General features: G+C 51.0%; 1 protein-coding gene and 1 pseudogene across 6 annotated transcripts in view; both read left to right on the top strand.

Moving 5' to 3' along the window:
* NUP93 (nucleoporin 93) overlaps positions 1 to 1,034 on the top strand; it is a 119,007-nt gene extending 117,973 nt beyond the window's left edge. For all 6 annotated transcript variants that reach the window (XM_044911433.1, XM_044911434.1, XM_021705812.1 and 3 more), the window contains one exon: positions 769 to 1,034. In XM_044911433.1, coding sequence (XP_044767368.1) covers positions 769 to 879 — 111 coding nt within the window. In that variant the 3' untranslated portion in view covers positions 880 to 1,034. The remainder of the gene's footprint in view (positions 1 to 768) is intronic.
* Positions 1,035 to 3,171: 2,137 nt separating this feature from the next.
* Positions 3,172 to 3,291, top strand: LOC123323298 (annotated as a pseudogene).
* Positions 3,292 to 13,281: the final 9,990 nt, after the last annotated feature.

Genomic DNA, 13,281 nt, shown 5'->3' on the forward strand with positions numbered 1-13,281 from the left:
TTAAAATCTTGTTCCCAGGGCGCCTGGGTGGCTCAGATGGTTAAGCGTCTGCCTTCGGCTTAGGTCATGATCCCAGGGTCCTGGGATCGAGCCCCGCATTGGGCTCCCTGCTCCGCAGGAAGCCTGCTTCTCCCTCCTCCACTCCCCCTGCTTGTGTTCCCTCTCTCACTGTGTCTCTCTCTGTCATATAAAAAAAAAAAAAAAAAAAAAATCTTATTCCCTCCTGGAACAATCTAAGAATCTCATAAATATTATTGCCTAGGAAAAGAGGGCCCAGCACTTAGGAGGGAAGAAATGGGAGAAGTGAAAGGAAGGAAAAGGGAAGAAGCAGGAGAGGAAGAGAGCTGGAATGGGACTGGACACTTTTGTGGGGGCCTGAAAACCTCAGATCCCCACACAGGCAGGTCGGCAGAAACCAGCCAGGAGAGAGCAAGAGACGTGGAGAAGTAGAGCAGGGCATCTGAAGCATGGGGCTGCGTCTGAAGCTGGTCGCATGTGGCAGGCGAGGCAGCTTGCCTGGCAAACCACATCTGTCTTTTGCTTAGTAGAAGGAACTTTGCTTTGGAACTGGGGCCCCAGTGGACGAGCTTTGCTAACTCTGCACCATGCGGGTGGCATGACAGTTGAGGGTCAGACTGTCATCCACCCATCAGATATCTGGCCCTGACACCAAGGGGTAGAAAGTGGAAGACCATGGTGATTGCTCCCCGGGTAGTGCCCTGACTTGGAAGTTCATCAGTTTTCTTCTCTTCTTTCCCTTTCTCTCAGCAACTCCGAAGCCAAGCCCGAGCCCTGATCACCTTTGCGGGGATGATACCCTACCGGACGTCTGGGGACACCAATGCAAGGCTGGTGCAGATGGAGGTCCTCATGAATTAAGTGCAATGCTTTGAGGGGCTTCTGGGACTGCAGGCTGTCAGTATCTCGGGCGCATGAGCCCACTGGGGTGGGGTTTCTGGTTTTGTTTCTGTTGTTTTGTTTTGTTTTTTGTATTATGTATTTTTGTCAGCACCAATAAATTTCTTTGTATTTGTTTTCACATTCTTTTATTTTCATTGTTTTGTTTTGTTTTTTTGCTTTGAAATTTTTTTAAAATTTTTATTTGTGTGGGAGGAAATGTCTTCACTAGTGCTTGGGCCAGAGAATGATAGGCTTATATAGGCATCTATGATTTGGTTAAAGTTGACCTTAAATGATTAAAAATTCACCCAAAATGAGCAAGGAAATGGAGCCTTTGGGAGTTGCTTTTATTTAGATACAGTATTCCATATGGCAGGGTCACGGTTCATTTTTTACATTTTCATTTGTGAAAGCCACCCTCAGCCTTGGGCGAGTTAGGGTCTGTGTGTGAACTAGCAAATGCTCCATGCCCCCCTCTTCTCCCGGGTGTGCCTTGGGGTCCAGGTGGTCTAAGACCATCCTCTGCTCTGATTCCAGGATTAATTAGTTTGCCGTTCTGTTGAAATCCCACTGGAGATGAAAACAGACCTAGAAAAACAGCTTTTTTAAAAAGGAACATCATAGGTATCTCAGCTGGAATGTGAGGAAGGGCAAACCTCAGTGCTTCTCCCTCTGTAGCTGTCCCACTGAGGCGCCTGCATGGCCCTGTGCACTCCCCTCTTCCAGAAGACTTCTAATAGAGCTCGTTTTTCCCTTCTCTGGTGGTTGGTTCCTCTACTTGGACAACCCACCCTTCCCGATTTCACACTCATGAGACGCACTGGCCAGGCAAGCTCATGGTTCATATTCCGAGTGCTGATGTACAGAATCCAGACCCCATTGGGCATCGGCACTGAGGGTGCCTGGTCCCTGAGCAGAGGTTTTCCCCCATCACTGGCTCTGTTTCTCCCACCACCAGTCCTGAAGCCCTATACTGAACTAGAGAGAAGATAAGGATGATTGTTCCTGAATGGGCCAAGCAAGCTGCAGGAAATCAGGCAGCAGCCAGCCATGCTGGTTTTATCGACTGTTCCTGAGGCCGGCTCTCCCAGGAGGATGTTAAGGTCCCAGAGTCTCCAAAGGTGCTTTTCTTCCTGGAGAGAAGTTTCTCTCTCATCACAGGGCATGGATACCCTTGCTGTCCTGTAGTTGTTAAAATAATTGTTAACTTTCCTTTTGGGAAAGCATTAATCTTTCCCAGAATAATAATGGGGCCATCTGCCGTTCATCAGTTGAAATCCCTGATCCATCAAGGACGTGGCCTGAGGGTCGGCAGGGGCTGCCTCTGCCTTCCTCCTGTCCCACCTGTTCCCCCTGGAACTCGCCTGCAGTTGCGCTTCACTAAGAAAGTCTCAGAAGATGAGCCCTGCAGGGGACTTGATTTAGCAAGTTGTACCCTGTTTATATGTGCTGATTTATCTTTTAAACAAGTCCCCACAATTTGCTTCAACAGTGCTTTACAAAAAGAGTACTCGGTGGACTTTGCATAAAGTGCGACTTCATGTTCTGCTTTTAAATATTAGGTCTTCCTCACAGATGGACCTGTAACAGTGCCACCAACGTGAGGAGGCTCGAGTTCAAATACGTATTTGCTCCCCGGCTCCCACTTGTTCTTCAGGCCCACCGTGAGAATTCATTGGGAATTTGCCTTTCCTTGCATCATGCCGTTCTGCTAGCTCCAAATAGAACTGCCTGTGAGCCCTGCATAGGGGTTTGGGCCCTCCGCCCTTCCACCCTTCCACCTTCTACCTGTGGAGGAGACAAAAAAATCAGGAGAAAAGAAACCAGACCTTGAACTGCCCTGATGGCGCTGTGTGGAGTTGAGAGGAACTCTGTCCCTGGTTGGCACCGAGGACGTACCCAGAGAGAGCCATCGGTAGGAGCAATAAGATAACTGGGTTCATACCAGAAGGGCCAGACTCCCAGAACAAATCCCAGGGCTGGTTCTGTGGTGACGCATGGCCTGTTTGGTGTAGAGACGCAGGAGACCAAGACTGTTTGCAGGGCCACAACATAACAGGTTCCCGTGTATCCATGGTTACAGCTTGTGCCCAGAAATCATGGTCCTGTGACAGGTCATTAGGTAGAAGTCATCTTCCGCTCACCCATTCAGGGAGCTAAATCCTTTCCCTTGACGGTGGTCCTTGATCTTACGACTGCTTATGCAGAGACAGAGAGAGTGGCACTGGGAGTCTCATCTTCCAGGGATGAGATTCCAATCTTTCTAACAAAATCAAGGGCCTCAAAACCACCCTGAACGCTCTATCTCATTTGATCTCGGAAGCTAAGCACGGTCGGGCCTGGTTAGTACTTGGATGGGAGACCGCCTGGGAATACCGGGTGCTGTAGGCTTTTTTCTTTGCCTTTTCTTTCCCCTTTGGCCTCCTTTCCTCTCCCTTTGCTGCCAGAGCCCGCCCCCACCCCCCTTGCCCAAAAAGGCTTGGAGACTAACAGGGTTAGTGCCTACCTCAGAGTGGCTCATAATCAACCCACTGAGACACTCAAAGGGAAGTACTGACTCCATCAGTGTCCTTTTCAGAGGCCTTGCTTGAGACTGGATTTCAAGGATTCTGTTCCTTTTATTTATTTATTTTTAAGTAAAACAGCTCTGGCCGCCTGACTTCAAAGGGAAAACGAGAGGAACTGGTGAGCTCTCTCAGGCGGGGTCCTTTGGTTTTATCACTTCTGAGCTGTACGGGCTCATCCAAGAGCAGGAAGTGCCCGTCCACACTGGGGCCTGAAAGTAGGCCCTGCCCCTGCCCCTCTGGAACTGACCAGTCTCATTAGAGACTTCATGGCAGTATAGCAATTGTTGTTACTCTTTTGATGCAACATTTAAATAGGGTTTTGGTTACTTTACCTACAGTACTGTAGACTTTTCCCCCACAGTATCCGGTATTTGCTGATTTACCCCCACCCCTCCCAAACTGAGGACTATTCACTCTGGATTCCCCCCCGCCCCCCTCCTTGCTCTATTTGAGTAAACTCTTCTGGCCAAACCTTAATACTAAATCTAGCAATTATGTGCAGATGTGCCAACATTCTGCTACCATAGATTGGATCTCCACAGTCCTTGTTTCTCCATTAGGCATCAGAACTTTTGTCTAGCTCATTAGGTAGTTCGCATCACTGCCAAATGTCCTCGTGCCGCTCGGGAAGTGACTCCAGCATGCCAGATGCCTGAATCAAACCCCAGGCTGGTGAGTTGCCCCAGGCCTGCCAAAGTGCTGGCAGGCCCCACACTGACTGGACTCTCATTCAGCTTTAGTCCGCCACAGAGATTGGGCCCTGTGTCCAGCAAACTGGGAGAAAGTGTGCATGTTACAGTATTATTCAAAGTGCTCACTGTATATCCATAAAATAAGGCTCTTGTACCTGCAATTTGGAAATGTCAGGAAGAAGACAGCAACTCATTAAATAGGAATTGTGTAGCCCTCAAGAAAAATGAGGCTTTTGGGGGGTCCTGAATGTCCCCCTTTTCTTCATTCTAGGCTGAATTCAGAAGTTACCTGTGTCCAGCCCATCTTCTGACCTTTTTATAGTAAACTAGTATCCCTCACAGAGCAGGGAGAGAAGGGAAAGACATCTGTCTTCCTGTCACTTGTTTCTAACTGGAAAGGTTGGTGGAAAGAAACTTAAAACCACTAACTAAAATGTTCTGAAAACGAAACTCAAATGATCTGCACCTCTCCTCCACTTGTTAGATGGCTGATGTGTCTGGCTAGAGTCCAGGGCCTGGCTGAACAAGGCCCAGGTGTCCGTGTGCCGGCCCAGGCTCAGCTCACCAGCTACAGAGCCCCTGCATGCACTGGGCCCTGCTTGGTTGCTGGGGATAGCCAGGGTAATCACGTTGCCCTCCCAAAATTGTTCACAAGTCTAAGAAAGTGGGCTTCCCCCCCCACCCCGCCCCATTCCTGTATTTGTCATGATCACCTAAGTGGAAATACTGGTGGCTTGAAGTTGCTAACCCAGGAAGAGAGAAAAATTTTTTGTCCTAACCTTGATTTTTGAAATCACTTCTGTGTGCCTTCTGGGTATATAGCCCACAATGGATTGCTCAGCAAATGTTTGAACAAGCAGATTCTTTGCTTTTGCTTCCTGTGCCAGCCCCCTCCCCACATCCACGTGCCTGGATTCAGACTCCCCATTTCAGGTCAGGGGCTTTAATAGGCATTCAATCTGAAGGAAGATGGGGAGGAGTGTCTTTTGGGGTCAGATGACACAGCCGATGCTTCAAAGAAGGAAAGGTGCAGAGCTGCACAGTATGCGGGGAGATTTTGAGAGGAAGGGGGTAGAAATTTGATTTACTGTTAACAATAAAGGCCAGATCTTAAGGAAAAAGGGGTAGGGAGGGCTGGCCAAAACCCAGCATTGCACTGGCATACTCTCCTCCTTGTTGCCTTTACCCTTGGGGTTTTGAGAATCTGTTTTGGGGGGATGGGAGAGTAAAAGAGTGCCTCAGGCAGTGGCTTCTATTTGAGCAGGGAGCAGGGAGCCACTGATCCCAGAGAGGACTTCTAGCAGAGAAACAGACATATCACGGCCCCTTCGGTGGTCCCAGCCTACCTGGCCTAGAGAGGCTCTCAGGTGGCATCCAAAGCTGCAGGGCCTACAGCTAAGGAAGGCCCCTTCATCTGGGCCAGATTTAGCAAGTAAAAATACAGGACATCCAGTTAAATTTAAATTTCCCAGGAACAATAAGTTCTTAGTTATAAGTATGTCCCAATTTTACTTGGCTGCCCTATCCAGGCTGGCCTCTGCTGGCTTTTGCTGCCTGAAGGCGTCCGGGTTTGGCCGAGGCTCCAGGAGCTCTCCAGCTAAATTGGATTACACTGATTTGTTGCACTGTTTGTGCTTCTGTGGGCAGCGGAAATGACAGTGAGATATGAAGTCACTTGAGAGAGGGCAGTAACTGGAATTCAGTTTCCAAGAGCCAGGCTGACTGGCTGCGTGGGATGATTGTGGGCCCCGGTTGACCCCAGCTGCTATCATCTACTGGGTATTTTTCCATCAGGAATTTCAAATGTGTATTTTATAAATAGAGAAGAAGGAGGCAAAATACAGCCTTTTCTCACTTGGTTAGTAACTTTTCTTAGAAACGCAGTGGGGAGAATTCTTTGCTTTACTCAGTTATTTCCTTGTGTCTTTGCTTTTCTGACGTTGTCACTGTGTGGTGTTTGTGGGGAGAAGGGGCAGGTGGGAGAAGAGTCAGTGTATGCGTTCTGCATGTTCCTCTCTGTAAAGTAACTTCTGCATTTACTCTGTTTGGGGTGGTTCTTTTACCACCACCCCTGTCTATAGCCAGTAAATTTCTGGAATGTTCTCCCAAAATGCCATGAGTGCCCTTTGTTCAGTCCTTCAGGGGAGCAGAAACCTCTCTTGGGCCGTCCTTCCTGGGAATGTTCTTAGCTGAGGCCCAGCCTGAGGCTCCTCACAAGGCAGCTGAAATGCCTCTTCCCAGCCTTTGGGGGTGACTGAGCCAGGCCCCTTCTCCAATCCTTGCAAGGAAGGCTACGGCCTGCCGGGTCCCTGGGTCTGCGAAGTCCCCATGGGTCTGTGTAAGTACAGGACTCCCGTCCCAACTCCGAAGTCTTGCTCTCCCTCACTGGCCTCCGAGTTCAGTCCCCTGGCCAGGGGTCTGAGGAAGGTCAGAGTCTGGCTGGAGGTGTGGTGGGGTGATGATAAGAGCCTTTGGTGATCAACCCAGCATGTGGCATGCGTCCTGGAACTGGGAACTGCTAAAAGTCTGTGATGTTTATTTGGGACTCTCAGTAGAAAGCATTTGAAATGGGGGCTGAGAGCCAGTTATTGGCCTTCGGGAAGGGGAGGCAGGATTGGGGGCTATGCTTTGGTCAGATGGTGGGAGAGAAGGGGCCTGGTCACAGGACAGGTGTTTCCTGCTCTCTTGGACAGTGTCTGCCTGCATTTCTGACTGGGAGGGGCGTTTTCAGGGTCCGGGTTTGGTATTGGGATTGGGGATATGCAAATGGCTGAGGAGGTAGGAGGTGTTCATCTCTCTCCACCAGGGGGGACCTTGTCCTGGTGAGAGGCTCTGGAGTGATTCCGCTCCAGCTGCATGGTGGCCTGAGTGTTCTGTCCCTGAAAGGGCTTCCCAGCACGGTTTCAGCCCACTCCCTTTGCATGGGGTCCCTCAGCTTGTTCTGGACCCTGGAGCTTATGGGAAGCCATTTCCTGATGAATCACCTGGGAATTTGGGCCTCATAAAGTGCCCTACACCCCCTTATTGGGTTTAATGGTCTCTCCCAGGACCCTGCAGCACCTCCCAGAGCAGGTGCAAGTGAGCCTGTGGTTGGCGAGGGAAACTGTCGAGGAGGGTGGAGGCAGAAGGAGAGAAGACCCCTGGGGCAGAGTGTGGCCCTGTTGTGCGGGTCTCAGAGTTAGAGGCTCTACAGTGGAACCTTGTAAAATGCCACCCAGGTGGCAAGGAAAGGGGCCAGGGTCATTGGGCACCCCAAGTGAGGACCCATCGTGGGTCTGTGGCTGAGCCTTCGCGCTGATCAGCCTGACCGATAAACTGGCTTGTGTTTTCAGGAAAGTTAAACCAAACCATAGAGGGCACTTCGGTTCCTCCTATACGGATGTTTGGGATGTGGCCCTCTGGTGGCCAGCAGCTGACATTAGCACAAACTGCTCGAGAAGGATTTCCAGACTTCCCGGACACCTCCATCCGGAAAGGAGAGAGCTCAGCGCCGGAGCAGGTGCTGAAAGGGCAGGGCGAGGACAGTAGGAGAACAGCCCCAAGAGCGAAGGCTTTCAGCGCGCAGAGCCCTGGATGGACCGAGCCTTCAGCAGGGCATCTCCAAGAGCCAACCACAAACTCCGGAGCTGGGCCAGAAGTTGGGTTCAAGCCCCTTCTTCACCTCTGGGTGATGGAATGACTGAGGGCAAGTCGTTTGACTGCTCTAAACCAGTTTGCTCAGGTAGAAGGCAGGGATAGCGTTTATAGAAGTCACCTACCTACTGCCTATCACAGTGTGATACTCCAGAACTCCAGAAAAGTTAATGTTGGCCACCCAGCTCCCAGCCTCCTTTATTTATTTTTAAGATTTTATTTATTTATTTGAGAGAGAGAATGAGAGCAAGAGAGTGCATGAGATGGGGGAGGGTCAGAGGGAGAAGCAGGCTCCCCTGCAGAGATGCGGGACTCCAGGATCATGACCTAAGCTGCCCAGGCACCCCTCCCAGCCTCCTTTAGACAGGTCTCGGGGGCTCTAGGTATGTCCTCTTCCATTTGGCTTCTGTCCTTCCCAACAGGTTCTTCACATGGGTGTGGGGTAGATCAATTACCCCACCCCAGGGATGGCTTTTCACCCCCCCCCAAAAAAACAAAATTAGGTCACAATCAGTAGGCTAAAACTTTGCTATTAGGCAACAGACATTGACATGTCAAGTTCAGCTTGTGATTCCTGTTGATTCAGTGACTGCTAAGTGGAGAATGTGGGAGCATCTACCCTGTGCCCCAGGCACACAGTGGTGAAATGAACCGAGGTCCCTGCCCTCAAGGAGGTTACATTTTCCTGAAGTTCTGAGACCCAGCAAAGGTCCTTTTCCTGTAGCTTCCCTCAGCCATTCAGCACCCACCAGAGGCCTCGGGGCTAAGAGCTATGGGGCGATTCTTGAGACTGAGGCACAGTCCCTGCTTAAGCTCACAGTGTGGTTGGGGGAAAGAGATAAGCAGGTGCATGTGCATGCACCCACAGACCCACCATAATAAAATAGGAAGCCTTGGGCGCCTGGGTGGCTCAGTTGGTTAAGCGACTGCCTTCGGCTCAGGTCATGATCCTGGAGTCCCGGGATCGAGTCCCACATCGGGCTCCCTGCTCGGCAGGGAGCCTGCTTCTCCCTCTGACCCTTCCCCCTCTCATGTGCTCTTTGTCTCTCTCATTCTCTCTGTCTCAAATAAATAAATAAAATCTTTAAAAAATAAATAAATAAATAAAATAAAATAGGAAGCCTTAAGAAATGCTGTAAGACAAAGCCAGCTAAAGAAGATCCCAGGCAGGGTTTCCTGTGGCTGGGGGATGCGGGAGCCATCTGCAGGTGACCAGGGTTCAGACCCGCAGACATGGGGGGGCAGGTGTGGTGTGGGTGTGTCTGTCATGCTAACCCAGGACACAGTGAACCCCGGCTCCCCTCTTGGCCCAGCACCCACCAGCCGTGTCATGCAGCTGTTAACCTCTCCTACGACCTTGAAGCAGGAGAACAGCAGGACTCAGGTGAGTTGAGGGGCCCTGGAGCCAGGTGGAGACCTGCCAGGGGCCCTAGGCCTCCTGTTCAACCCTTCCTGCCCAAGCACCTTGTTCAAGAGGTGAGTGGGACTGGGGGGCACCTGGGGGGAGGTGTGGTCCCCAGGCAGAGAGATGGGGGGGTGGTCTGATTTGGGGGCACACACTTGTTTGTACAAATCAATCATTTAAAGGCTGCTCGCTGGCCTTTGGGCAATGAATTCAGCACAAAAGCCCAGTGACCTGCTTTTGTAATCATGTGTTGACCCAGGAGAAAAAGCTCTTTTAAAAACCTTTTACAACACAGAAGATAGTTTTTAAGAAACTGAATCAGCATTACCTTTATGAAGAAGAGCCACACTTTGTGCTGCACACAGCCTCGGTCAACACATCTTTCCTCGAGCTTCTAGCTCCGGCTCTGCCAGTCTCAGCCCTGGCTATGCGTTAAAATCACCCAGGGAGCTCTTAAAACTATTGAGATCCGAGGCTCTGCGCCCTAAGCATGTGCCTTAGTTGGTCTGGGGAGGGGCTTACGCAGTGACTGGTTTTTTTTTAGAAGCTCCCCAGATTATTTTCCTTGGGTCAAGAACCCTTGTTCTGGCTGAAAGCAGAGAGTAGTCAGCCTCTAGGCCTCTCTAAGTATGGAAGCCCCTTCCCCGCTTCTCAACACAGGTTTTCAATAAATCCTAGAATGTCTGAGATGCACTAAATAGGAAGATAAAAATTCTGACTGTTTAGGAAAAATATGCATTGCACCCGAGCCCACCAGCTTGCCCATCATGTACCCACCAAGGTCAAGGGCAGCTGTCTAGCACAGTCTTTCATACTAGGTGGTTAACCAGTAAAAATAGCATCAGTTGAAGAGCCGCACTGTGTGTGGGGGGGGGGCGGGTAGGGTGCACATTTAGCAGGAAATCACAAGTGAATGACCATCTGACAACTCTGATTGAATCCCTGGGAGTGTCCAACTGCCCCCAGCCTTCCTGTGTCCACCATCGGCAAGTGGGGGCTTTCTCTGAGCCTCTCTAGTGCACATGCTCCGTGGTGCCGCTAAGAACTCCCTAGGGGTAAGGACCCAACTTCCTTTCCACACACAGCCCCTCAAACTTCCTGCTGTGGGGCTCTACACCCCACGGGATCCCCACCCAGCCACAGTGACCCAATCTGGAGGGGAGAGTCCCCTTAGATCCAACCCCTCTCCCCACGTTTGCACAAAGCAAACTCAGTGGCAAGTGTCACCCTGCACCTGACCCCTGGGGTGCCAGGTAACCATGGCAAAAGATCCTTTGGGATTCTGCCTTGAGCTGTGATGGTGGTCAGCAGTTTATTTCAAATATCAGGTGAAGAGGCACCAATGGAGGGAGGAGCCCGTCCCACTCTGGGCTTCTAGGATCCTCTGAATGTGTGCTGCCCTTACATGCAGCTTCTGTCAAAGCCTGAGCTCTGATGACTGCAAAAGACCAAAGCCAACTCTCTTTGGGGTTTCTGCTTCCTAATCCTGAGCAACTCTTCCTATCACTTCTCCCCTGCCTTAACTTCTTTCATTGTTGTTTAATAAACTTTAGCAACTGCCCTCACCAGAAAGCACTGCCGTAAGCAGTCGAGAGTGGGTTGGTCTTCTTCCACTTTTCTTTCCTGGTAGCTGAAGAGCTAGGATAAAATTATATACATATCGTTTACACTGCAGAGCTCCATTAATATCCTCTAAAATACTTCTTTCACTCCCTCTCCTGATCTTCAAAAAAACCATTGACCGAGAGGAATTACCCATTTGACGATGAAACTAAGGTGTGTATAGGGACAGGGCTGAGGTCAGAAGGTAGGTGGTGCAGAGCCAGGGCTGGGGATCTTTTGGCTCACATCCTCCCCACTACCACCCTATGTCTAGGGCTGGGCCCGGCTTGGGGGGCAAGATGGAGGAGCTGAGCTTTGAAAGGCAGCTCTGTGATTCTAGAGCCCTTGATCCCAGCTGTGGGAGCTCCTGGGCTCCATGAAAGAGCCCATTAAAGAGTATTCTGATTAGAAATACACAATGGAATTCAAAATCAAGCAGAATAACTATGTTTCTCCTATTGCTTTCAAGAGAGGCAAAAAGGGTTACAGTAACTTAGGAAACCTAAAGATGTATTTAAAAATGAAAGGTTAGTCTCTAGAGCTCAGGGGTTGGAGCCCTGGTCTTATAAAAGTGAGAGGCTGGGGGCAGGAGAGAATGAGTTTGGCTTCTTGGTCTCTTGGAGAGCATGTTGGCAGAGCCATCAGGATAGAAGGATATGTGGTCATATCTGTTACTACAGGACGGAATTTTTGTTAGAATTATGGCTTCAGTTTGTGTTGATGTGGCTGGACTGTATTGGGGATCTGCTCAGCTAAGCCCAGGTGGAGGGGTAAATTGCTGGTGGAGATGCCTTTTCTTTATGAGAAAGGGAAGCGGGGGGGAAATGAAACCTCACTCTTTCATTGGATAATGACTACTGATCATAATCCTGCTTTTTGCCTTGCCTGCCAGGAAGCTCCAAGCGGACATATGACACTCTCCCTCCTTAAATGATTGCTTATTTCTTTTGACCTTTGTTCTAACTATGCTATTTTGTACATCCTACTCCATTGCCCCAGCCAGAGGCAGTCGTCCCTCCTCTGAATCCAGGGATTTATGCTCTCATGCCTTGGGGTTATGGTTACTGTTGGCTTTGCTTCTCTGATGAGCTATATGCCTCTTGAGGACAAGGCATGATCACTATCCCCCAAACTAGCTAGACTGTGTCTAATACATTACTAATTTCTACAATTACTTGTAGAACAAATGTTGGCTCAATTGGTTAAAAAAAAAAAAAAAAAGTACAAGTCTGACCACGAGGGAAAAGAACAAGGAGTCCCTCCTTTAACAATGGAAATGTCTCATCAAGCATGTTTCCCTTTCTTGCTTTAGGGGCCAGCAGCCTCATGGTACTTGAGTGTCTAGCTGCTAGAACGTTGTCTGGTAGAAGGACCAGGACTGCCACGGGCACACTTGCGTGGTCCGTAGGCTGGGCAGAAATCTGTTTCTTGGGCCTGGCTGCTGGAGGGGTTGCGGTCCAGCCTCTGGCTTCCAGGGCCTGCCACCCCCCCCCCCCCGCCCCACCATAGTTGTTCTGCCCCCAGCCCCACCCCTGGCACTGGACAGGGTATGTGTGTGCACTCCGCCTTCCCCGCTGCCATCAAGTCTGTGAGCCCCGCCGCGGGCAGGGACCCTGCCTTCCTTGTTCTCAGCTCTAGGCCCTGGCACTGCCTTGGCCCCCGGGGGCGGCCATCCAACAGGGAGGATGTTTACGCGGGGCTGGAGCCACATCCAGAGGAGGAAGCCGGCGGACTTCTGGTATGTTGCTGCAGCTGGTGTTGTGAATCAGGCCGACGAGCAGCGCATCCTCTTACCCGGCTATTTCACGACACCAGGGTTGCATCATACTCATCCTCTCCAGGAGAGCCTCGTGGGACCCGGCGGCCACGGACATGGGGATGGGCTGAGGTGGGGCGGGGGTGGGGGGGAGGCGGGCAGTTTGTGTGTGAAAGAGTGTTCTCTTTGGTTCCCTGCGTCTCAGTCAGCCTGCCCCTCAGGATCACCTGGGGAGCCTTCCAAAAACACTGAGGCCAGCCCCTCACCCCCTCTCCTCTGCCCCAGGCCCCTGGGATCTCCAGGGTGGGGCCAGAGAGCCAGCATTCGTTAGGGGTTCCCGTGTGATGCAGTCAGGGGTGAGCCTGGGGCTCCTAGCTGGGCTGTTGTCTGTTCCCGCCTGGCTTTTGCCATAGCCCCTCCTGGCCCTCCCTGGCCCTGTTCTTTCTGTCTTGCATGGCTCACACCACAACTGCTGCTCCCCCGCAGCTTTCCAGAAATAGATGGCATCCGCTACTCCAGGACAAAGGCCAGGCTCCTTACCCTGGCCTTACCAGGTTTCCCTGCTCAGGAATGATGCTGCCGGTTCCCCCACACGGCCCCTTCTTCTGTCAAACGCCTGCCCAACGCGAATCCATGTGCTGGTTCTGTCAGCTCTGCCTTCACAATATACCTCGACTCCCAACACCCTTCACCACCCCGCCACCCACAACTGCTCCCCCTGGCCTA

This window comes from Neomonachus schauinslandi, chromosome 16 (assembly GCF_002201575.2).
Source record: "Neomonachus schauinslandi chromosome 16, ASM220157v2, whole genome shotgun sequence".
Taxonomy (NCBI): domain Eukaryota; kingdom Metazoa; phylum Chordata; class Mammalia; order Carnivora; family Phocidae; genus Neomonachus; species Neomonachus schauinslandi.